At 46.0% G+C, this 25,016-nt stretch overlaps 3 protein-coding genes across 3 annotated transcripts; all 3 read left to right on the top strand.

Moving 5' to 3' along the window:
* The first annotated feature begins 7,506 nt into the window (after positions 1-7,506).
* Positions 7,507-12,089, top strand: LOC133415945 (enkurin-like). The gene is made up of 5 exons (XM_061702501.1): positions 7,507-8,133; positions 8,680-8,786; positions 8,870-9,090; positions 9,226-9,387; positions 11,023-12,089. Exons 1-5 carry the CDS (start codon positions 8,069-8,071, stop codon positions 11,182-11,184), a joined length of 717 nt encoding a protein of 238 aa, XP_061558485.1. The 5' UTR covers positions 7,507-8,068; the 3' UTR covers positions 11,185-12,089.
* Positions 12,090-12,717: 628 nt separating this feature from the next.
* Positions 12,718-16,170, top strand: LOC133415946 (enkurin-like). The gene is made up of 5 exons (XM_061702502.1): positions 12,718-13,003; positions 13,151-13,293; positions 14,261-14,472; positions 14,622-14,768; positions 15,660-16,170. Exons 1-5 carry the CDS (start codon positions 12,924-12,926, stop codon positions 15,828-15,830), a joined length of 753 nt encoding a protein of 250 aa, XP_061558486.1. The 5' UTR covers positions 12,718-12,923; the 3' UTR covers positions 15,831-16,170.
* Positions 16,171-16,787: 617 nt separating this feature from the next.
* Positions 16,788-24,111, top strand: gusb (glucuronidase, beta). The gene is made up of 12 exons (XM_061703402.1): positions 16,788-17,024; positions 17,707-17,892; positions 17,970-18,151; positions 18,742-18,884; positions 19,437-19,624; positions 19,734-19,886; positions 20,333-20,511; positions 20,715-20,861; positions 21,600-21,684; positions 22,307-22,483; positions 22,571-22,706; positions 23,385-24,111. The coding sequence occupies exons 1-12, from the start codon at positions 16,806-16,808 to the stop codon at positions 23,534-23,536; spliced, it is 1,947 nt and encodes a 648-aa protein (XP_061559386.1). The 5' UTR covers positions 16,788-16,805; the 3' UTR covers positions 23,537-24,111.
* The last annotated feature ends 905 nt before the right edge of the window (positions 24,112-25,016 follow it).

Below are 25,016 nucleotides of genomic sequence, written 5' to 3'. Positions count from 1 at the left end.
GATGATGCCATTCTGCGTTTACAATGTAATGATGTCTGCGGACATATTTGAGTCACCAACTCATTGTGTATTTAATAAGAGCACCCGCTAACGTTCAATGGCCCAGCCACGCACGGCTCGCTCCGTCCTCTTCCCCATGTGGACGCGACCGTCCTAGACTACTGTGAACAGATTTAAAGGGAATGAGAGGAGCCGCTTCGATTGGGTAGGCTTGAAGTTGGCTGTGAACATGCCCAGACCAGTGCCACATTTCTGAAATTCCATATTTTTGGAAGCCATAGTGACATGCGTCATCATCAATCTCACTGCAAACCACGACCACAATAGCAAATGTGTCGTTAATTCAATATCACTGTGGCAGTATCAATCCCAATAAAGCCATGAAATGTGATTCTGGAGATGAGTGGGCAGATGAGCGACTTTCGCACTGTCACAGAACCATCAACGGTTTGTTTCCCGTCAGTTGTCCTCAGTGCTTTTGGCCTCCTTCATGGTTAGCGTTTATTGCCGGTCCAAAAGATGGACACCGAAGCATTTCTTCACAACGCGCAGCGTGAGTCATCGCCGCGGCACCTGCTGAAAAGGCAGCGCTGGTGCCCGCAGTCGGTCATGAAAGCGGGACCTCTGCCTTACATAAGAACCGATGAAGTCCCTCTACTGTACTGTGTTCTGTCATAGTGCGCGCTCACGTACAAGAATAGAAAGGCCTGACAGTACACAAGAACTGCTCCCCGGTGTTTTAATGATGCATGAATGATGGTGACCTCCCTACATTCTTTCAATCAGCTCTTTTGTCTTGCCTGAGGGCTGCTGCTTCTTTCCATACATGTGAGGCGTATATTTAGAACAGCCGCGCATAGCGGAGGGCATTGGCGTGGGAGGATGAAAGTGAAAGTGCTGGCAAAAAAAAAAAAAAAAAAAAAATTCAAAATAACAAGCACACATGCATATGTATGAGCGCAGACAGTGCAGAAGCACCTGCGCACACCCGCGACGTCAGAGACGCACGCACCACTCGGGAGGTAAACCTCAGATGCAGAGGAAACCCCGGCCGGTAGACGCGACTCCGCACTGATGCATTATTCACCTCGTTCAAGCCCGTTCTCCTTTTCACGCCGCTCCTTTCGACGACTCCGTTATGACGGTCGGGGGGGCTTTGCGGGGGACGCGTGAGCACGTCGGGCGTACGGCGTACAGTCTGGTGGAGATGGAACTCGGCGTACAGGCTGAACCAACTCCCGTAAATGAAAGGGAGCTATTTTAGTTGGCCTTCTGGAGCATTGCTTCGTCCTCTTTTTGGCGAGGCGTGCCGCTGAGATTACTCAGCAGGGGGAAGCCCTCCTCTTCTTCTGCTTCTTCTCCAGCTCCTCAGCACGCACGCATTCATTTGTTCGCACATATTCATTATTGGCCTCCCACGGGCAATGAATTATTCAACGCTCGTACTTCCGCGTGAGAGCAAGCGAGAGACGATACGAGGAACGCCGTGTGTCTGAATTCTGTTCTCCCCCTCAGGCCGAGACCAGCCTTCGACGTTTTCGCCAAATGCCCACCTCACCTCCGATCAGCGTGAACGTTCTCGCTTCGGGGAGTCCGGGCGGACTGGAAAGGCCTCGTTCTTGTGTCTCTGCTGAAATCCGTGATCGTGATCTCAAAGTGTTGCGCGGGGAAAGGAATCGTCTCCACGTCTACAAATGCAGTATTTATTTCTCGGCTCTGATACATACAACATGAAGACGTGATAAGATGTACCGCTTTCGACCAGATCTCATTTCTTACCGGGTGTCTTCGTTAGAGCACAGAAAAGCTCGATTTGACCTTTGTTTACAGGTCGGAATCTCGGCTCGGGCTTTACGATGTAGCGTTTGCGTGTTCTCCCCGCGCTCCCTCGTTCGTCCCTCAGGCCTCCTCCCGCGTTGTCCGGAGTTCGCCTCTCACCTCTTGCCCTACTTTGGGTAGCCTGCAATTAAATGTACCTCAGGGCCATTCGTCCAAAAGGGTTCGAGTTTTCTTTAAATGCAGCAATTTAGGAAATGTCTCGTGACAGCCGCACTTACCGACTCGCGGCACCTAAAAAGCGGTGACCCTCGGTGCTCTTAAGAGCCACATACGTTATTTAATTGAGCCACAAAAAAACACCATGTGATTATCGATGACGAAGGCGATTGCCGCCGCCGCCGCAAAATTGGTGAGAAGCGGGAAGAGAGAGTGGATATTTGAGAGGCTGTTGGCAACGATCGCCCCATTCAGTGACAGAGACTCTGCGTGCTTCGCTTTCTCACCACAGGCGCGTATGAAATTAGAATATACTGAAGTATTACTGCCAAACACAATATCCCGTATATGTACTGTATATGCTGTATTAGTATCTCGCTTCGTATGCGTAATCGTAATTGCTGTTGGGAACGTTCGTGCGATATCTTATGCACGGTGACCTTGTATTCTCTCCGTTGCCAAGTGTTTGCTTTTGACTCGATGTTTCAATATTGCTGCAGCGACGCCTTTGTTTCCCTCTTGGACTTCATCTGACGTCATCGCTAATCTATGTATTCGTGCGTTGCCCAATGGAAAACGTCGAGCAAATAGCACATGAGCGAAGACGACGAGGCTTGTTGATTCGGCGAGCCGTATTCGGAAATATCCTTTCGCCTCTACCCTTTCTGACCTTTAGCGAGCTGCGGCAAACCTTTCCGCTAGCTCCGCAGCAGGATAGTTCAAACCGCAGGCCCGTCGTGCGGTTGTGGTCCGCTGCATGCGCCACGTGCACTAATCTATTGCTCATCCTCGCGGCACGAAACACCAATGCCAAAATAATGTCAGACGTTATGAATCCTTTACATTTAACATTTTCCGTACATTATGGCCCTTTCGTTGGTGAAGTCCGGCGAGCGGACGCGTGCTATACAGCCCTATCGCGCAATTGGAATATCTACTGTCAAAACAAGGACGACTGAAGGGAGGCGGAATGAAATATGGAGCGGCTGAGATGGCGCAGGCTCTTGATCGCAGTCTGAGTCTTGGCAGTGAGACACGTTGGCACACCGGGGCACAGCGGGACTTCAGAAATGTCAAGCGTGCGCCCACGCAATCAATCTGTCCGAATATTGCGCTTCCTTGTATCCTCAGTGTAGCCATATACAACCAGCTTTTAACACCGCTTACACCTCAGCGGGGATGATTATACGGCTTCGATGACACAATGAGCGTGAAGTCGGTTTCGGTTTTTAATGCCACAGCGGAAATGCAATGATGCCTTTGTGTTGATGTGAAAGACTGACCTGAAACGACAAAGCGCTTCCTGCATTCCTAGCCGAGTAACACATTTGCACGGCCATTTATAATGTTCAACTCATCTCGCAGCCTAATCTAATGCCAGCTATTATTAGACACCTCATTAGGTTGACTGGCAGCTATATGCGCTCAATTATGGGGTCATTATTTTCCAAATGGGTGACGATGTGATTTTCACATGAGGTTGAGGATGACTGGATTGCTTTTGACACTGTAATGGCACGAAGTGAAAGTTGTCGTGTTTCTCACTACTTTTCCCCCTTCCGGAACACACGTTTAAAATGACGATAGAAGTACACCGCCAAACACCTGATGGTCATTGTCATCGAGCAGTGAATATGGGGGTGAAAACGGCCGCCTTTCGTGATGATCTCCACAAACCGTTTCGAAGGTTCTTCCTATCCCACCTGCACTGGACAGACCTGGACTGGTCTCATTTTCCAACCCCAATTCCAATGAAGTCGGGGCGTTGCGTTAAACGTAACTAAAAATAGAATGCAACGATTTGCAAATCATGTTCAACCTATATTTCATTGAATACAAGCTATTTCATGTTCAAACTGATCAACTTGAATGTTTTTACCAAATGACCGTTACCTTAGAATTTTGTGGCTGCAACAGGTTCCAGAAAAGCTGGGACAGGTGGCAAAAAGAGTGGAGGATTGCTCATCCAACGCCTGTTCGGAACATCTGCGAAGGCACCATTCATGCTCAAAGGTACATACAGGTTTTGGAGGAACATCCGCCGCCATCCGAGCAACGTCTTTTTCACGGACACCCCTGCTTATTACAGCGAGACGATGCCAAAGCACGTTCTGCACGTGTCACAACAGCGTGGCTTCGTCGTAAAAGAGTGCGGGCACTCGACTGGCCCGCCTGCAGTCCGGACCCGTCTCCCATCGGAAATGTGTGGCGCGTTACGAAGCGTCAATTACGACAACAGGTGACGCTGTACGTCGAGCAAGAACGGGAAAGAATTCCACCTACAAAGCTTCAACAATTGGCGTCTTCAGTTCCCAAACGTTTATTGAATGTTGTGAAAAGAAGAGGGTGATGTAACAGAGTGGATGAGGAAAGCATGACCCGGTCCCGGCATTTTGGGAAGGTGTTGCAGCCGTCACATTCTAAGTTCATGATGATTTGCTACCAACAATCCCGTTTATCGCTTCGAACAGCCAATATCTTTGTGGTGTATTCGATTAAATATAGGTCGAACATTTGCAAATCAAGGCAGCACGGTGGCCGACGATAGCTGGGACAGCCTCCAGGTAAGCGGCTCAGAAAATGGATGGATGGATGGATGGATGATTTGCAAATGATTGGATTGTTTTTATTGATGTGTAACACAACATCCCAACTTCCTTGGAATTGGGGTACAGTACTTGAGAATCATTTGGGTTACTCACTGGCTTTGAATAAAGTCTGCCTGAAAGATGAAGCAATAAGGGACCATTTCTTGCCAACATTTCAGTCGGACTACGGCCATTGAGGCGCTCAGTACGAATAGAAATGTATCGACAAAGGATAACATCTTTGAGGAAGCCCCTGTGTTTCCCTTTTTCTCACCCTGGGGTTTGCATCTCACCTCGCCAATAATGCCCGAACACCCTCGGGCGCACACCACTTGTTTAATTAACATCGGAGGAAACAAATGTTTCATCGAGTGTCGCGTGTGTATATCCCTCGGGTTTTCACCTTCACCTCTGAGCTCGTTGTCAAGTTGTCTCGGCCCGCTCCTCTCGTGTCAGCAAGTGGGTTCATTCTCGGCTCCGGGTGCTCCAGCTTTCGCCACGTATTCCAAAAAGATGCAAGTTAGGTTGATTGCAGGCCGAATTGCCCACAGGTGCGAATGTCTGTGAATGGTCGTTTGTTTCGGCAAGTCATAAACCATCCTCTGTGATTCAATTATCAACGGTACGCTTTGTATGATGTCATTTCTGCTGAGTCATCTCGCTCAATTTTACTCTTCCTCTACATCAGCGGTGTCAAAGTCATTTTTGCTGCGGGCCACATCGTAGTTACGGTTTCCTTCGGGGGGCCGTCATGACTGCGAACACATATACGGTAAATGTACAATTGCTTCGTATTCATACATAGACACGCCAAAAACGATGAGTAACTGTATTTGAAATCGGAAGTCAAAAGTTGTTAATTGCGTTTATTTGGAAATCGGGATTGGGAACAAAATTGTTTGTCATGAACATTTTTTGAAAGTGAAGACGATTTGCAATGTTGTTATTTTAGCAAGAAACATGAAGTCGACGCACTTGATCTGCTTTGGCCGGCCCAGATGTGGCCCCCGGGCCTCGAGTTTGACACCTGTGCTTTGACGGTTGAAAAGGTTTCAGTATATATAGGTGTGTATTTATCGACTTCGCTATTTGAAATCTGTCCATAGTAAATCGAAATGTATTCACAATGCAAGGAAGCGATAGCGACAACATCGTACCCCAAAGAAGCTGATTTCAAAACATATTTATATACATATATACAAGTTGGTCATCAAGAAAGTTGGGATTGGTGGTCGGACAGTGAAATGTCCCTAATGTTGTGGCTAGTTACCATAGTAACGTCACGCCATTAAAAGCAGCAGTTATTTAACACCCAAAATGAGAAGTGTAGGTTTTTTTTTTTGAATGGCATGAATGTTTTAATCAACGTAACATCCGACCGAGCAACCGATAGATATTCTCAATGTCTGATTGGTGAAAATCAAAATCTACATCTACTTCTGCATCTATTTATAAAATGAATGCAGAACCGGCAACGGACGTCTTGAAAACATGCAAAATGCAGACTTTGTACCGAAATTCTCCGATCTGTAGCGTTGCTCTCGCACTTAAATTTGTGAGAAATGTTCGTTTCTATTCCTGAAGAAGCAATTCTGGCCAAGAACGACGCACCGAGCGTTGCCGTGTATGTTAAACACGGGGGAATCTAATTAAAAGCACCAAAAATAGTCCTTTTTATTTTGGAACAATTTCAATGAATTGGTGGGAAACTGACTTGGAAGTCTTTTCGCACAGGAAATGAAAAGAGAAGCGACCATTAACCTTGCATTAATGTCAGCAAGATGTCAGTAGCATGAATTGTTTGGATGAGATTGTCCCTGTGTGGAACACAAAGCTGATTTAGTGGAGATTCAGAAACCCCATCAATTCAATTCCACCATCCAGTGCCAGAAAGCCGAACTCCGACCGACTCGAATACGCTACCGCCGGCTGGCTTGATTATCTTTGGGTTTGGGGTCGTTTTTCCCCAATACTCATATAAAACGCTCTCGATGATATCCTAACGTCATCGTGTCGATTTAGCGTGGGGAAACAAACCCGAGGAGGGAACCGCAAATAAAATGTCAGCCATTCATCTGAAAGTAAAGTAAGCAAAAGCTCTGACAGTAAAGTCAAGTAAGAGGCCTCCTGTAAATCGGGCCAGATTCAAGAGGTTCATTGTCAGGTCGACAGGCAACGCAAACGCAGTGTATTATACCATGTCATTCAAATGACTTTCGTACTTTGTCCACCTTTGCGCAGGTCTCGTGCATCCGGACGGTTGTCGGCGCAAAGTTCAAAAGCCGGAGTCTGTGATGGTATCGGGGTGTGCGAGTGCCCACGGCATGGGTAACCTACACATCTGCGAAGGTAACATGAATGCTGCAAGCTTCCGGGGCAACGTGTGCCGCCATCCAAGCGATGTGTTTTTCAGGGGCGACCGTGCTCATTTCAGCAAGACAATGCCAAGAAGCCACGCGCCCGCACGTGTTACGACTTTGTCGTGAAAGAGCGCAAGTACGAGGCAACAAAGTCCGAACGTGACATATATTGTCGTCCTAGTGTATCAAATTGAATGTGGGTTAAGAAACGACTTGCAAATCGTTCTATTCCGATTTTGTTTCCATTTGACACAACATCCTAACCGCTATTGGAATTGGGCTTGTATATTTAACGTTGAGAGTGAATATTTGGCTTTTGCCGCTTCAGTTGAAAAATATTGCTGTAAATGTGCAAAACAAGTGAGAGCAGTTTTTAAAACGAAACGTGTGCGAATGTTGGTGTTATTTTGGCTTGCCAAACGGCGCCCAGCGGGGCTTTCAGCTTTGTATGTGGCTCCGCCTAGTGTCGGATTCGCGTTATTGCAGAACATCGCTGACTGAGCCAGTATTCATATTTGTCGCCTGTTTAGAGTGTTTGTCGCTGCATTTAGGGCTGCACTGCCGCTCGTACGTACACATTCGGGTTACGTTGCTCGTCGTAAACCGAGGACGCCAGCATTTCATCGTGTTGCTTCAAGGCGAAAATGGGCAAATTGAAATGGTAGCCATTGAATGGTCGTTGTACGGAGAAGAAAAAGAAGAAAGTCGCGACAATTCAATCCGAAACTGCCTCGGTGTAAATTTCAACAGAGCCGCTGTCGAAACGAGCAATCGCGGCTGAACAACATTTCAGCACATTCGTAGCACATTTCGGGTATTTGGGCGACTGAAATGAGGAACAAGCGGCACATATGTGTCGACGTGCTCTTTCGCCGGGATCGAAATAGTTGACACCTTCATTGATGCACATTGCAACACGCCGACGTCACGCGGCCGCACTCGAACGCAGCACGCCTTTTATACACAGCCACAACAGCGCATCGTCGAGTGTGACACGCGTCATGCGTGACACGGCACGTGCCGCGCGGCGCCTTTTGGTGCAGCTCGCGTCGCGCCGCGCCGCGCCGCGCCGCGGTATTTGGATCGGAACCGACGAGTCGTCTCGTCGGGCTGCACGGGGGGGAAATGTTCCCGCAGGGCGCCATTCATCATTGCATGGAAAGCAATGTTAGGACGGAGAAGCCGAAGAGGTAATTGACACACAAGTGCGCGAATGTACGAACACCCGCAACTTCGGTCGGTGGCGTCCCTGGCGGAAGTACAGTATAGTTGCCCGTACTGTTGGCTTTGGTTTAGTTTCTGTGTCTTTCCACCTATCGGCGTCTTCGGCAACGTTCAATACATACGCTCATTTTAGAATATTCGCAGATCTAACCGATCGCTCCCGACTGCTGTGTGTCGCGGCCCGCAGTTTGGTACAGCTGTTCGAGTGGAGGTTCGAGTCACTTCAATGCATCTTGAAAAGTAGCGAACAACAATGGTCACCGGTAAATCCAAGAAATACCGCCAATTCATTGCGCCGACGGGGAAAAAGACATTTTTTGGGGGGGTCGACAAAAGCTGATTTGTTTTTTCCCGTTTGCTCACTGTACAATCACACCGACTCGAGGTTCGGATTCGAAGTCTGGGCCGACCTCGGCTAAGCGGAGGCAAACGGACGGACGGACGGGCGTAGAGATCGGAACAGGCTCGGTTTTCTCAAATGATGAAGTGATTGTGCTATTTTCCCTTCTCAGGTATGTTTCCAGCTCAAGACAAAATAACATAACAACGACAGTCATTGAGCTGCAGCATCCGGCAAACTACCTGACAAAGTTCTCCATCGAATCGAAATTGCCTGACGGTGAGTCACGTGACCCGCCGTCGATTTGTTCCGCGTCTTTCCGGCAAGTCATTCTTCTTTTTCACCCGCGCTTTGTTTTCCAGTCAAACAGCATGTCAGGAATGTTTTTTGTACCAGCGCTGCAAAGAAGCCGCTGGTGCCGGCGGGGGCATTTCTGCTCCCCGCCGGCCTCCCGGCAAAAAGGATGTTCGCAGCCGTGCCGAAGGCGTCCAAGCCGCCCCTGTGTATCGTTGACACCAACAAGGGACACAAGGAGTTTCATAATAAATTCTCAGGCCTCGTCCCTGTGTACATCAGGAAAAAGGTATTTTCCTGACACGTTTATCGAAAGAACGTTTCCAGGATTCAAGGGAATGATTGCAATCGCGTTTTGGACGGACTCCCTTATTAACACTCATCTACCGTCGAGAGCTGGTGAAGTTACCCGTTGCTATTGCAGGATTATGGAGAGGTGCCAGCGTACCTGCTGCGACGCAAAGGGAAGTGTCCGAAGGCTGCGGAGGAGAGCGGTATTATTGAGGTGACAAATCCGGTTTTGTCACCGCCGGAGGAGCCCGAAATAGAAAACCTTACAGACGAGGAGTGTCGCGAAATCATTGAGGTAATTGATCACGAAGCTGCAAAATGTCTGAAATCGTTTGCTTTTTTTTTTTTTTTTTTTTTAACCACCGCAGTTTCCAGATAGTACACAAGTTAATTCCGTTCGCTCAACTGACGCACAGATGCAACAAAACGGCAGGCAGGCTTTACGACGACGATAAAGGTCAAAGGTATTCATTTAGCAATATGTCGATTAACGTAGCGGCACAACTGCACCACGTACTGAGTAGTTTCTATTTCGTCCCTTCATCGCAAATAAAGTTGAGTACAGAGACAAATCTAAATTCGAATTGTGGGAGAGAATTTAATTGACTGAGATCAGTCTTTACCAATTTGATGTAAAGGCTCAAGCTTCAAGAAACAAAAGGTCGAAGGTTTCGGCTCTCGTGGCTTCTTCCACAGGCTCACGAATCTCGATTGACGATGCGACGCTTTATTGGCGCGGCCAAATTCAGTCAAGACTGTAGAAACATTTTATCGGACAATTTGAAGAAAGGCGCAACTCGAGCGATCGGGAGAGAACTTCATCGTGGTGCAAGATAATGAAAAAGGAAAAAAAACAAAACAAAAGGAGTAATCGGAGCAAGAAGTGGAAGGTTTTCGATGGGCCCGAGTCCATCTCTCGACTCGAAGCTAGAGAGCGTGCATTTTACCTGCTCAATAAGAAACGAACCCCCTAAAAAAAGTGCAAAGGTTTGGCGGCGTCAACGGGTAACAGGCGTGACACAGTTATTGCAAGCAAAGGATTTGAAGCTAAATATGAAGTCTTCTGTTTTTAGCCTTTGGTCCAATACTTTTGACGAGCTGAAAATGTCGTATTCTGTTACAAACAATGCACTCTCATAGGCTGTGGACAAGATCCAGATGGAGATCATTGGAAATAAAAGTGGAAATGTCTCGTCCGCTCTCCGAGGTCGGGTCACGGGGGCAGTAGCTTTAGCGGAGACGCCCAGACGTCCCTCTCCCCAGCCGCTTCCCGTGGGGAGGGGGGATCCCGAGGCGTTCCCGGCGGGCTAGCCGAGAGACGTAGTCACTGCGGCGTCTCCCGGGTCGTCTCCGGGGTCTCCTTCCGGTGAGCCGTGCCCGGAACATCTCACCGTGGAGGCGTCCGGATCGGACCGCCTCGTCCGGCTCCTCTCGATGCGGAGGAGCAGCGGCTCGACTCTGAGCACCTCCCGGATGACCGAGCTTCTCGCCCTATCTCAAACACCCTATTTCGGCCGCCCGTATCCGGGATCTCGTTGTAGGGTAGGAACGTAGATCGACCGGCGAATCGAGAGCTTCGCCTTTCGGCTTAGCTCCTTCTTCGCCACAACGGACCGATACAAAGTCCGCACCGCTCCGGACGCCGCGTCGTTCCGCCTGTGCGATCTCCCGTTATTAGAACGTTCTTCCCTTTGTAAGCGCACGTACCCTTCTGTGGTGGCATCACACGCAAAAAAAAAACCAAAGACTATTTTGGAGTGAATCCTTTCGATCACAGGTGTCAAACTCGAGGCCTCGGGGCCAGATCCACACAAAGACCCACTCCGCCCGCACGCCGCATCCATCAACACTGGAAACTTACTTGTGCTCATTGCATTATTTAGGTACTGTGTGTCACTCCATTATTTTGTCATATTTTTGTCCCCACAAGGACCTGAAGAAGAAATTTGTAAAGCTGAATACGGCCTACCAGCGCCTCCCGTTTGTCATCGACACGCCGTCGTTGAAGAACCGTAAGATGCGACTGGAGGGGGATATGCAACAGGTGGAGAACGACATCCAACTCCTTGAAACCTTGGTGTCCAACAAGTAACGGATGTGCAGATGCACCGTGTCTGCTCCAAAACAAACTCATCAAAAGTCAGTCGGAGGCGCGCCCTGCCTGGGCCCGGGGGATATCGACCCCCATCCCCCCCATACCCCCCCCCCCGCGTCGCCTCTGGGCGCATCTCTCATAACTGCGTGTTGTTTGAAATGTTAGAACTTCAGTTCAAATGTGCCGCATGTGTCCTCACCTTGACCTTTTAAAACCTCAGTCCTAATCCGATCTGATAGCGACGGGCCGCTCGCAATGACCACACGGAGGACTCGGTTGCAGTCATGTTTAGGATCGGTACAAACGGGTTTATTATAAGTGAACATCAAATGCTTTGTCGAGTCAATAAAGTTTGCTTTTACTGTGCTTATTTGTTCTTAATGAAGCAGGGCTTGCGTTTGACCGTAGCTCCCCTTCGTTCCGATTTAGGACCATCGGACGCTTCCGACCTTGTTGTAATAGTTTGGGGAGGCCCCTTTTCCGTTCCCGCGTGACTGCACAAAGTCAGGCCCGTAAAGGCTCGCGTCGACGGAGACCCCGCCGAACATCTTTTGGGTGACGAGTAAAGTCTTCGCAGAAGGGTGGGAGCCGTTAGTGGTTCATTTGGAAGGAGTCGGGCTTTGGAATCGGAGACTCACTGGCCAAAAGGACAGCAAAAACGCAACGAGTTGTTTGAGACGGGCTCGTCTACTTCCTGACGACTGTTGAAGTGCGCTTGATTGAGAGACTGTCCTCGGTTGTAGATGATGCGCAACACGACCGCGCGTGTCAAATACAACAAAGTCGGAGGCTTTCGGGCCCCCTGGAATTGGCTTCGCAACACCACTGAGGCAAATCGTCTTTTCGGTTCAACCTGAAGGTTTTTACTTCATGGAAACCATTTCTCAGTGTTGGAATAAGCTACTTTGAAGCTCTCAAATAAAGATTTCAAGTTGCCATAAGGTTTTGTACAGATTTGTTCACACTGCTGATCCTCGTTACAACCCAAACACTCACGTTTGCACCGATGAGGACAATTTGGAGTCTTCACTGAAGCCAACGCCCACAATTTTGGAACGTAGCACGAGAAAGAATGCACGGGGAGGCGTGAGCTTGGATTGGAACCCATGACCTCTGAACTCCGAGGAAGGTGTGCTAACCGGTCACCGCCGCAATGAATGACCTCTGATAAAAAAAAAAAAGAGAATGAACGATTGTATTTTAAAATGATGTCTCGCTTTCATATTTTAAATCAAAGTAAGTCAAATAAATATGCAACGAAATATATCTTGAAACTTTCTATATACATTTTAATAGACTTTGTTTTTTAAAATGATTATGATTATTTGTAACAATTGCTTGCATCCACTTGAGAGAGCCTGTGTCCATTTCGTGTCCTGAGTTGGCGCGTGACGTCACGTCACCGTTGCCGAACTCGGAAGTGTCAAAGAAGAGAACGGCAGCGTTCGGGCGGCTCGCGGTCACGTGACGCGCGACGCGTCACCAGAGTCGAGCACGACGTCACGTGTCCGAGCGACGCGTTCACTGGGCGGTGACGCGTCCGTGCAGAGCAACAGACGCCTTTATACACAGTTGCCGAGATTCACGTCGTCCATGGGTTGCATACACCGCTTTCTTTGCACTAGACATCGGCGAAACATGTATTATTCGGCCATATTTGGATCGGAACCCGTGACCCTCAGCTGACACCTTGACTACTGGTTAGCAATTAGCTTACCTGGTCTGATACACGAGAGATGGCTGGAGAGTTGTACCCACCACATGAGTCCATTCACAATTTCATTGAGAGGACTGTTATCATCGAGAAGCCGCAAAGGTAACAGTTGACGTTCACCTGGGCGGCGCTGGCAAAAATCAATTGCCCAAATATAGTCTTCGCAAAGAAGTAACCACAACTATTGTAGCGATTAGGAATATATTTACAGTGACATCATCGATGCATTCCGATGTGCTGCTTCCAAAGGTACGTGTCAAAGTTCAGGCCGACGGTTCTCGAAGAGAATCGGTCAACAAACTACACGAAAACGATGGGCCCAACCAAACTGGAGGTGCCCATCCCGGCCAATTACCTGAAAAAGCACTCCAAAGAACCCAAACTACCCGAGAGTGAGTTTTCATTTGTTGTGTACCTTTACATTTATTTGTTGTCGCTATCTATCTTTGCACAAAACGAGATTTAAAAAAAAAAAAAAAAAAACTGTAACAGAAAATAGATACACAGCATTCAATTGCTGTGCTTGTCACGATACATCGCCGGCATAGATAGATGAGCAAAGATTCTTTATTTCTAGTCAATCCTTTCGCCCAAAGCACACCTGATGTTTCACAGCACACTGCTCGAAAATCCCCGCTTAAAGCGAGCGTTTTCAGACTGAATTTATGAAGTCGACGTAACGGTCCAAAACATGACACGATTGCATTCCGATCATTTTGGGTTTGAACCTAAAATCCACAACTTTTTGGGCGCGTCATTTCCCGCGCCGGCCCGATTGGCGGGGCACGGAAATGATGCGTGTCCTTCAAAACGTCGCGTCACGTGCATAGCCTGATGCAGAATTGGAGCGTAGGGGGCGCCAAACGTTATATGCCGTAGCTTGAACGGGGTGTTGGTGATTAGGGCTGTAAGGACGTGGACTTTGAACCCAGAGGATGACCGTTCAAGTCCCGCTGCGGACAAATGGAAAACTAGCAAGTATTTGTTGAAGAGATGCTAGTCTGTTATCCTGCCTCATTTTTAGGGTGACCTTGAGCGAGGCAAACACGCCCGACTCGAGTGGTGCAGCACCGTTTCATTGCCCCAATCGCTCTGACATCAGATTGGGTTTTATGTGTGGTGTGCAACACAAACTACAGAGCGGACGGAGTGTGAGCCTGAATTTCCCCCAGAGGGGGTTACAGTAAATAGAATAAAAAGCCGCCAGCTGACCCCTAACTCCAATGAGGATAAGTGCTATAGAAAATATAGCGCTGGATGAAAAGGTGGATCAAATGCGCTCCACATCGGCCACCAGGTCCCCACCCTTGCTTGAAATGATTCCTGTGCTAGTTCTTCACCTTAACTTTTGTTTCCCAGTCAAACAGGTCAAGGGTCATTACCCCTGTACAGCGAAGAAACCGGGCATCCCTACGGGGCCATTTCTGCCGCCAGTGAGCACCCCGACGAAGAGGAAGACCGCCACGACGAAGGGGCCCAAACAGACGCCGTGTGTCGTTGACACAAACAAGGGACACAAGGAGTACCATAATAGAAACTCGGGACTTGTTCCTGTGTACATATGGAAAAAGGTATTTTCATGAGATACTTGACAAGAAGTTTATTCTGAGTACCTTTGGTGAAAAGCAGCAATAGCGAGAGGTTTGGAAACGTGTTTCCCCATGAATACAACCTTAAAGTCGTCAACCTCTGGCGTGAATGTTTCCTCTGCGGTTTGCAGGATTATGGAGAAGTACCAAACTATCTGATGCGGCGCAAAGCAAAGCATCAAAAGGCACTGGAAGAATACAACATGAATCTGAAAAAGCAGGAGCAGCACGAAACCATGAAGTACCTTTCCGACAAGGAATGTCAGGCCATCATTGAGGTACTTTATCGCAAGGCTGCGTTACGAAAATGCTGCACATCACATGAGTTGACGTCATTCAGCGGGGCCTCCTGAGGTCAAACAATCGGTTCTGGGCTCTCTGACTTTCTTTCGGATTCTACAAATCAGAAATAGAAATAATAATCCGTTTCAGAGTCAACCTGGCGGCATCATAAGAAGGTACAGGGAATTTTGAAGGAGCATTCTTAACGCATACAGTGTACAAATCATTCATGTTAAAACAAGAAAAGATTCTTGCATTCAGCTTTCTAAAACAATGTGATTTGCCACAGTTAATTCATGATTTAACAAGGGCCACCATTACATTTGCACACAGGGTCAGGTAGCTTTGAATAGTTTTCATCGTGCGATAAAGACATTTTAAATTTTACCTTTACTTGGATTACCGTTGATATTTACATTTTGTTTGATGATCATAAAAAAAAAAGTGGGTCAACTATGCAAAGAAAAATCTGAAGAATTTGAGAAGCATGCAAATACTTAGTCACACGTGGCGCTGTGGTTAAGAAGTCTAAATTGTCCATTGGTGTGAATGTGAGGATGAATGGTTGTTTGTCCTACTTTTGGCTGGCGACCAGTCCGGGATGTACCCTCCCTCTTGGGATGGGCGCCAGCTCACCGGCAACCTTAATGAGGACGAGCTGTGTAGGAAATGCATGGATGTTTTGATGACTCGAAGTTCCGCTGTAGTTTTTGTTTTTGGGCGAGACTTTGGACGGCTGCTCTGCAGAGATTTCATTCTCCGTCCACTAAAAATATTGTCTTGCGCAACACTAATGATTTTTATGTCTTTTTTTTTTTTTTTTGTACTCACTGACGCATGAAATCCCATGTCAACGCTTTGAAATTTTAAACTGGTTCTCATTCCAGGACCTGAAGCAGAAATACAACGAGCTGAATGCAGAGTACCTGCGCCTCCCATTTATGATCGACACCCCGTCCATGAAGAATCGTAAGGTGCGTCTGGAGGTGGAAATGAAGCAGCTGGAGGATGACATTAAACTCCTTAATAGGTTGGAGTCCATCTGCAAAAACAAGTAGCACACGGATGTGCAAACAGGGTGCCTACCATCGTTGTCATCAACTGAACTCAACTAGTGGACAATAGAAACGTGAGGTCACGTGGATGATTTAACTTGAATGTTTTGATTGAAAATTGCTGTTTGGCCTCGTACAGATAAGAGGACCTGCGCCGAGCAGTTTCAACATTGTTGATTCGAGTTTGAAAAAAATGTATTTTTACATTCTGCTGGAAGTGGGCTTGAGCTATTCCTCTTTTGGGGGATGTTGTACTATTGTTGTCATACAATCGAATATTTAAAAAATGAAATGCACAAATGAATGAGTGTGAAGTATGCACTCGGCTTCACAAAATCTGTCCATACTATTGACTAAAAACAATTGGATGGTTGAGTATTTTCTTTTTTATGGCTGTCAGTTGATGTTTATTCATTTCTTACTTTTAACAGAATGTTGTGCCAATGTGATTGGATTATTTGTGTTACAGAATTGCTCTGCCAGTCTTCTCTGTTTAGCGAAACAGCAATAAACGAGATCATTGCGCCCTTTTAGTCCAAACTTGCATGCTAGACGCAGGACCATTCCGTAACATTTCAGTGGAATTTATCCAGAACCGCCATTATCCTTACGTCACAATTTAGAGTGCACATACAGCTTTCTGAGTTAGGAAATATTTTAACATTTGAGTACGGCACTATGATTTAATATTGTATTTTACTTGACTTCTATCAGTTCAGAAGTCTAGGAATGACATTGATGCTTCCGGGTCTGATTCCTGGTTCGCTTTGCCACATAGGGAAAATAACTAAACAGCTAAAAATATATATGTATATTAAAAAATACGGAATCACATTTTCGACTAAAATCGTATTTTTTTGTCTTGACGTTTTATGGGTTAGCTAAGGGGAACAAATGACAACGTGGAATTGACGGTCAACTTAAATTGTGACAGCGGAAAACGTCACATCCGGTGAGAGGACCCGTGGAAGTTTGAAGATGTTTCCATTGGGAAGCCCCAGCTGGCTCTGGTACCTATGTGTCTGTGGAGTGTTGCCGGACACTGTTCGCCTAGTGGGCGCGGGAATGCTTTTCCCCCGGGAGTCTTCTTCACGGGAAGTCAAGGACCTGAGCGGGTTGTGGAGCTTCAGAGCGGACAAGTCGCCAAACAGGAACCAAGGCTTCGAGAAGGCTTGGTACAAAAGTCGCCTGGCTGAGGTGAGCGGCTCTTTTCATTCTTGGGCACTTTCGACACATTTTCTTCTGATACCGCGTGAACTACAACCCAAAGCTGTCATGTCATTGGAAGGGGGGGAAAAAAATAGAATTTAGAATTACATTCGTTACTCTACAAAAAAATAGAATTTAGAATTATATTCATTACTCCATCTTTATTTTTTAGAGACCTTAAATGCATCTGTTATAAAAGGCTGTACAAAATAGAACGAGAACAAACAAACAAACAAAAAAATTTCTTAATTAAAATATACTTTTCTGAAAACTAAGTCGTGCAGCGCCTCCCCTGTGTCTTGGGACCGATCCTTGTTGGCTGCCTGCTGTTCCGGCAGCGACCTTTTGGTGGCCTCAAGCGCCTGTGTTTACCGTGCAGATGGGAACAAAGTACTGCATACGGTTGTTGTTTTTAATGAAAAACTTTTAGCTGATTAGACTAATGAACAAACTGCAATTAAGTAGAAAGTTTTGTGTTCAAATTTCTGGCCTTGAGCATTTCCACATGCCTCTCGTCTACTTTCTGCACGCAAGCACACTTTGACACAGGTCTTTATTAATCAATTCATACTCTATGTCAGGGGTGTCAAACTCATTTTTGTCACGGGCCACATCGTAGTTTTGTCACACAATGTCTCCATTTTGTTCATATGGTGATATCTTGCAATAGACGGGCCCTGTGATGGACATGGCCGTTCCCGCCAGCTTCAACGACATCACGCAGGACCCCAAACTCCGAGATTTCATTGGCTGGGTGTGGTACGAGCGAGAGGCGGTGGTGCCCGCCCGCTGGGTCACAGATGAAGGAACAAGAACGGTTCTCCGAGTGGGAAGTGCTCACTATTATTCAGTGGTGGTACGCGTGAATTTGGAATCATAAACCACACGAGTCGTTTGTCGTTCATCACTGTCGAGGTCTGCCATATTTCGCAGTGGGTCAACGGGGTGAAAGTGACCGAGCACAACGGTGGCCATCTTCCCTTTGAGGCGGAGATCGGCGGCGTGCTCCGAGAGGACCCGACGAGCCCCTGCAGGATCACCATCGCGGTCAACAACACTCTCACGCTGGAGACGCTCCCTCCTGGAACCATCCAGTACTTCGATGACCCCACCAAGTAACCGCTTCAGATGCGCTCGTTGAAGACTGTTTTTATCCGTGCCACCGTTGAAATTGCTTGTCTCGGGAAAATGTACCAGTTAAATAGTCAACTCTTCGTCTCCCTGAATCTTCTTTTCCATCATCACTTTACCCTTGATACTTCAATCAAACTTCAATTGACGGAAGAAATATAAGCATCATAATACTAGACGGAAATTTACACCGTTTGTCCTGGTCTTTGAACATCCGTGACCATTTCCGTTGTCACTGCTACAAACTACGACCGCGTGAATAAACATACCTTTCAATTCATCCCATTCGGACCGTGTCAAATCAAAATTGAGCTTTATTATCTCCTTTGCTATTGAATTTAATTTGATTGTGAACGTGCACAGTACCTAAAAGATGCACACACAAAAAAAGGTGGGATTTCAGATACCGACCTTGAATATTACGTACTCTCGCCTACATGCGTGTGCTCCTCAACTGGTTGCAGTGTTAACAATACAGAGGACATTGATATTATATGAAAACAAATGTTCATGTCACAAGTCCTTTGTAAAACCTCCTCTTCATCCGTACCCAGAGATTGAATTACTTCCGCAGGTATCCGGATGGCTTTTTTGTGCAAAACATCAACTTTGATTTCTTCAACTATGCTGGGATTCACCGTCCGGTATTGCTGTACACTACTCCCAAGGCTTACGTAGACGACATCGCAGTGATGACGGACTTCTTGGATGGCGCAGGTAGTCCTTTTTTTTTTTTTTTAATTTATTTTTTTTCTCCCAAACAAAACTTGAAACACGGACTGAGCCAAATGAGCTGGCACAAATCCCTGACTTGACGGTCTTAACCGCTACCCTGAAAAGTCCCCACAGAAGGGCAAATTAGAATCTTGCACGTATGCTCAACAGACACTTGATGAAGTACATTTGCACAAAGAATGATTCATTATCTTCATAAAGATAATGAATCATCTTCACTTGTAGTTTGTAGTTGTGTAGTACTGCCCTCCATCATACTAGGAGCAGTTTATGATGTTTACGTTGGTGTGAAGCAGATTTATGGATCTACCTATTTTGGAACAATTCAATATTTCCTCTCCTCTCGCTGGACCAAAATATAATGGAAAAAGACAACCACAATAACAAACCTAGTTAAATTGATTCCTGAGCATCATCTTTGTCAAGGTAGATAATTATTTTTTGCCTCAGATCTTGTTGTATCGTACAGGTAATGTTGTGGTCAGAGAGCGCACGTACCAAAGTGTTGTCAGTGGTCAGTCTTCTCTGTTTCAGGTCTTGTCAAGTACAAGATATCGGTCCAAAATGCTGCTGAAGCCACCGTGAAGGTCACGTTGATGGATAAAGACAGACACTGTGTGGCTTCGTCCAGCGAGCCATCTGGAGTGCTGAAATTCAGCGATGTCAAACTCTGGTGGCCGTACTTGATGCACGAAAATCCGGCTTATCTTTACTCTTTGGAGGTGAGCCAACGTTAACTCACGTTGCCAGTGAAATCCTCAATGTAGCAATGGAGGTCGTGGACAATACAACATATACGGTATATTATACATGTTTCAATTCCACGTGAAGGTTCTCTTGATGGCAGCAGGTGAAAGATCAGCATATACAGATGTGTACACTCTACCGGTCGGCATCCGCACTGTTCGTGTCACCCGCACCCAGTTCCTCATCAACAACGAGCCCTTCTATTTCCACGGAGTCAACAAGCACGAGGACTCTGACGTGAGTACGACCAGAGGGTGGCAGAGGACTGCTTGAGGTCCCACACTAAGCAAAACTAGAATTGTAAAACTTCATTGTTGAAGAAAGATGCTGGCTGACAGGGTCGTAAGACCATGTGAATCCACTTACAATGTAGGCGATACAACTTGCTGACTGAAGAGCATGACTCATGCGCAACTGTGCCTTGCGGCCTTTCTCTGTGGGGTTTGCATGTTCCCGTGGGTTCTCAGGTGAGCCGACTGCTCCAGGTTGTTCATAGATGCGAATGGTTGTTTGTCGACACAGTACGTGTCCAGCGAATGGCTGGCAACCAGTCCAGGGGGCCCAAAGTCACCTGGGATAGATTCCGTTAGATTTCCATTTTTGTTCAATGCCGAAAATTGTCAGTACGTGTTCAAATATGCGGATCCGCGAATGCAATCCGATGTCATGTGTATGTATCGTAGATTCGAGGTAAAGGCTTCGACTGGCCCCTGATCGTCAAAGACTTCAACTTGATGAAATGGTTGGGTGTCAACTCGTTCCGCACCAGCCACTACCCCTACGCGGAAGAGATTCTGCAGATGTGCGATCGCCATGGCATTGTGGTCATCGATGAATGCCCGGGGGTCGGCATCAAAGACATGTAGGTACAACTCCGTCGTGTCCAGTCGCTAACTACAAATGCAAGACGCTCACATACATGTTGAAGTTTAAAGACCAAAAATGTGTACTGTATTTGCATGCCATTGTTTTTCAATTTCAACTGTAACGGTTTGTCCGGTGGTTGTTTTCTGTATAAGATGTACATTCGGTGGCAAGTGTTATGTCGTTTATGTATTTATGTAGTCGTAGTTTCGGCAACGCCTCCCTGGCGCATCATCTTGATGTCATGGATGAGCTCGTGCGTCGGGACAAGAATCATCCCTCCGTGGTCATGTGGTCAGTAGCCAATGAGCCCGCGTCGGAGATGCCGCCTGCTGAATTTTATTTCGAGTGAGTTTTCGTCATCGATTTCCTGTGACGCTGTTTGTATCCCCCATGTCCTTGTTTTCCCCCACTGAACAAATGCATGTGCCACAAAATCTATTTGTTGAAGTGGACTTGCAGAAAAGTGCAACGAACGTATTTGTTTGCGAGACAGCTTGGCCCTGCCGCAGCTTTGCATTTTATTGGACGAAGCGCACCGTGAACAGCCGAAGATCAGCGCGACGCCGCACGGGAGCAAATATGGCGGATGGGTTGAACTTCCTCATCTCGTGGGCATTTGAACTCGCATCGAAGTTTGCTCAATTGTTAAGGTTAAATGCTGCTGTTTTGGGGCTTAAGGTCATTCGATAGTTTGGGGAATAAACTCTTCTATTCAGCTAAATAAGGTAAGACAGAACAAAACCTACTGTAAGTAAGTATTGCACGTACTGACTCGGTCTACTTTCAGGAACAGTTTGCCAAGAATGATGACAATAAAAGATGGGCTTGTTCAAGATTAAAACAGTAAACTATGGGAATGCTGTTTCTAGATTCAATATTTAACATTTGGGATGGATTTAAATGATAGGATAGCGACGTACGGAGCATGTGTTCATTCTCTTCGGGTTTTCTTCCAGCTGTGGGGCTGAAAGATTGCGAGAAGTCTATTTCCTCTAAATGACATAACTGCTGCGTAACCGCACGTTAGTCCTGTGATCGCGATGCAATTTAGAGCCTAAAATGTGCATTTTGTTTGTCCGTCAGGACTTTGATAGCACATACTAAAGATCTGGACCCGACCCGGCCCGTGACTTATATCACAGATAGTAACTACGCCAGAGACAGAGGGGTAAGTTTGATCTTCTGTCACCTCGTTGATCATTGAGTCACGATAGTATTAGCTTTTGTGTATTTGCATTGAGAGTGAGGTAACTGCAATCATGAAACTAATATTTAACAAATACTGGAATTAGTTGTTGTTTCCATAACAGCGGCTACCTTATCTTTAATAAACCGGTTAAGACCACTCGACCTTCAGGTCCAGAAGTTTTTGGACAGTGAGTTTTCACGTTTTAAACATACCTTTAACACCACCACAAAGGAGTGAAAGAACATGACCAACCTGTGGTTGGAGTTCAGTTTTAGTTTAAGAGGTGTCACTAAAGTATACTTGCATTCAATGTGGCGGATACCAACGTTGTGTCAGTGCTCAAGAAGTCAAAAGTATTGTGGCTGTGCTCTTAAATTAAAGCTGAACCTCTACACCTCAATCGCATCTCGATTGTTTTATTTCACATGATCAATTAGGGTGGTGTGGAAAAGCCAAAACTGTGCAAATACCGTACTTCTGAACTTCAATGTATTTGGGTCAATCGGACTTCATCCGGAATGTCCTGTAAAATGGTGCGTCTGCGAAACATGCACTTTTGTTGAATACGTGATCTGTGCACATTTCTGTCCTCCGTGCCAAGGCCCCCTATGTGGACGTAATCTGTGTGAACAGTTACTTCTCCTGGTACCACGATCCAGGCCACGTGGAGGTCATCCCGATCCAGCTCGACACCCAGTTCGAGAACTGGTACGGAAAGTACCAGAAGCCCATCATCCAGAGTGAATACGGAGCGGACGCTGTGCCGGGCCTTCACAGCGTGAGGGAGCGTGCGCGTGAATTTACACTCACAAAAGTGCAGCGTGTTGACGAAGCCCGCCGATAAGACGCTGTCGTCTCGCTGCAGGATCCGCCCGTGATGTTTACCGAGGAGTACCAGAATGTGGTCTTGCAGAGCTACCACCATGTGTTTGACCAGAAGAGGAAGAAATACGTCATCGGCGAACTCATCTGGAACTTTGCCGACTTCATGACTGTTCAAGGTACTAACCTCGGCCAACGCCGCAGGACGCGGCGCAACTGCAGGGGTACAGGCTCTCGACATGCTGTATTATCAAGAGTCCTCTAATATTTGTCCCATTCATTTAGCTGATGTTTCCTCAAATGTAGCGTTATGAAATACTAGGTTAATTGATGAACATAATAAAATACTAGTAAAATATACATATACATTTTTAATGTGCAATAATTATAAATAATACAATTGGAAAAAATTGAATTCATAATTTTATTCAAATAAACATTTACATATTTTACACATTTTAAAAAAAGAACACATTGACCTGGACATCGCTTCATTTTTAAAATCAGTTGTGGCCATTAAGCCCAAGTTTGCTCACCCCCGTGTTGGAAAATGAAATGTGTTAAAATGAGCACACGGTAAATAATAAATGAAGCATATATGCCAAGTATTGACTTCCAGTACTGGGAAGTGAAAATCAAAGAAACCAGAAAGTTGGTCCTCTTCTTTACAGCTTATCGTTTTCTGGGGAGACGTGATACAAGCATATTGAAGTTTGTCTGTTTTTACATACAGTGCATCTTGGTTTCTTAATAAACTCTTGACGTTGTGACATGACCATAAACCTCAGTTGTACGAGTGCTTGAAATGTCACTTTCCTTGATTCCATTCGCTGAACTCCCCGCTCGTTGTCTTGCAGGGATCACACGTGTGGTGGGCAACAAGAAAGGCGTCTTCACCAGGCAAAGACAACCCAAAGCAGCAGCGTTCATCCTGAAGGAGAGATACTGGAGGCTCGCGAATGAAACTGGGAAGATACCTCCCTGGACCAAACATCCTTGCGGGCTCTGACACCCACCGCGTAAGCGTCATTCACTGCTAACATTACATCTCGTTTCAGTTACTGTATACCAGATCTATTGATCTATCACCAGCAAAATCGTGAGGCAATGAAGTGTCTTATCAGTAATGCAAATAGCTGCTTGATGTTTTGATTCACCTGAAGGAATACTGAGGAAATGGTTGGGCTTCAACAGGTGGAAAAAAACACTCGCTCACACTCTTCTTGTAGACAGCGAGTGTGATTATTCCTATGTCAGCTCCTCAATTTTCTTCAGTACTTAAAGATTTCTTCATCATTGTGGGGTTATTATTTGTTATACTTATGTATTTTTAATGAGTGATTGTATAAAACATAAGACAAATTTCAGGAAGATTAAGATATGGATAAAAACGACTCATTTTGCCTACCAGGGCAAAACTTTTCAAGAACTGATCATTGTTGATGCTAATATGTATTTAAAAAAACAAAACAAAAACAAAAAACATTGACGATCATATTAAATTGGATCCATACATTTCATTCAGATATAGTGTCTTCTTTAAAAACATTTTTGTTTCAATTTGTGGAGCAATTAAGTATGTCTGCCTCACAGCCAAAAGGGTCCAGGTTCGACTCTCAGCTCGGCCCAGTGCTCCTTTGAGTTTTCCCCGTGAGTGCGAATGGTTGAATGGTTGTCTCTATGTGGCCTGTGATTGACTTGCGACCAGTCTTATCCATTGATGCGCTACGCTCTACCTATTGTTAATACTGTATTTACAGTAGCAGAATGGTTCTCAATTGCTGTCACACTGGGACCTGCGTTTTCCTATTGTCGTTAAGTCACGACCAACTTTAATGGAAGTTATTCATGAAGAAAATGCATCGTTCAAAAATAGCCTAGAAAACATACATTCTTAAACATAACTACACAGGCTTGCATGTTGAATGTGCTTTTCAGAGCACCTTATGAAACAAAAACTGAGGATGAACAAGACAATTGCATGTACAAAAACATGTATAGTAAAATTAAATTGCACAAAATATGGCCACAAAATGTCACTTATCTCGGCACTGATCTTTTCTTTTTCGAATGCTCCGTGTGTGAACTTGGTATGCTACACAGGGCATTCCAAATACGAATACATGGACCGTTGCACCCTCCCCAAGTAATGTTTCTGACGCATGAGGTTCAAAATAATGCTTCCCCCCCCCCCACATTAGAAAATATGTCACTATATTTGGGGTCCTTAGTTTACAACAGACTTCTGGTAACTTAACCCGAACCCATAGTGTTATCACTAACCTACATTAATGCAGTAGTAAAGTTATAAATAACTACAGTAAATATCTGTATGAAAAAAAAAAAAACCATAAAGGAAATATGCGGCGCTCACTGAGGATACCTTCTTGTGCTGTGTGACCACATAATCTTATGCCACAGTGCAAACTAGTTTATTGCGCGTCGATTGTAACCTCAAAGCATAACTTGGTCCTTCAAGCTGTCTATTG

The sequence above is a fragment of the Phycodurus eques genome, chromosome 17 (assembly GCF_024500275.1).
Source record: "Phycodurus eques isolate BA_2022a chromosome 17, UOR_Pequ_1.1, whole genome shotgun sequence".
Lineage (NCBI taxonomy): Eukaryota > Metazoa > Chordata > Actinopteri > Syngnathiformes > Syngnathidae > Phycodurus > Phycodurus eques.
This window is presented reverse-complemented; position numbering and strand designations above follow the sequence as displayed.

Coding starts and splice junctions, on each gene's coding strand:
- LOC133415945 (XM_061702501.1), top strand. CDS start 8,069: ATGTTCCCGCAGGGCGCCATTCATCATTGCATGGAAAGCAATGTTAGG. Junction 9,091..9,225: donor CTGTGTACATCAGGAAAAAG/GTATTTTCCTGA, acceptor TTGCTATTGCAG/GATTATGGAGAGGTGCCAGC. Junction 9,388..11,022: donor AGTGTCGCGAAATCATTGAG/GTAATTGATCAC, acceptor TGTCCCCACAAG/GACCTGAAGAAGAAATTTGT.
- LOC133415946 (XM_061702502.1), top strand. CDS start 12,924: ATGGCTGGAGAGTTGTACCCACCACATGAGTCCATTCACAATTTCATT. Junction 14,473..14,621: donor CTGTGTACATATGGAAAAAG/GTATTTTCATGA, acceptor TGCGGTTTGCAG/GATTATGGAGAAGTACCAAA. Junction 14,769..15,659: donor AATGTCAGGCCATCATTGAG/GTACTTTATCGC, acceptor TTCTCATTCCAG/GACCTGAAGCAGAAATACAA.
- gusb (XM_061703402.1), top strand. CDS start 16,806: ATGTTTCCATTGGGAAGCCCCAGCTGGCTCTGGTACCTATGTGTCTGT. Junction 17,893..17,969: donor CTCACTATTATTCAGTGGTG/GTACGCGTGAAT, acceptor CATATTTCGCAG/TGGGTCAACGGGGTGAAAGT. Junction 22,484..22,570: donor CTGTGCCGGGCCTTCACAGC/GTGAGGGAGCGT, acceptor GTCTCGCTGCAG/GATCCGCCCGTGATGTTTAC.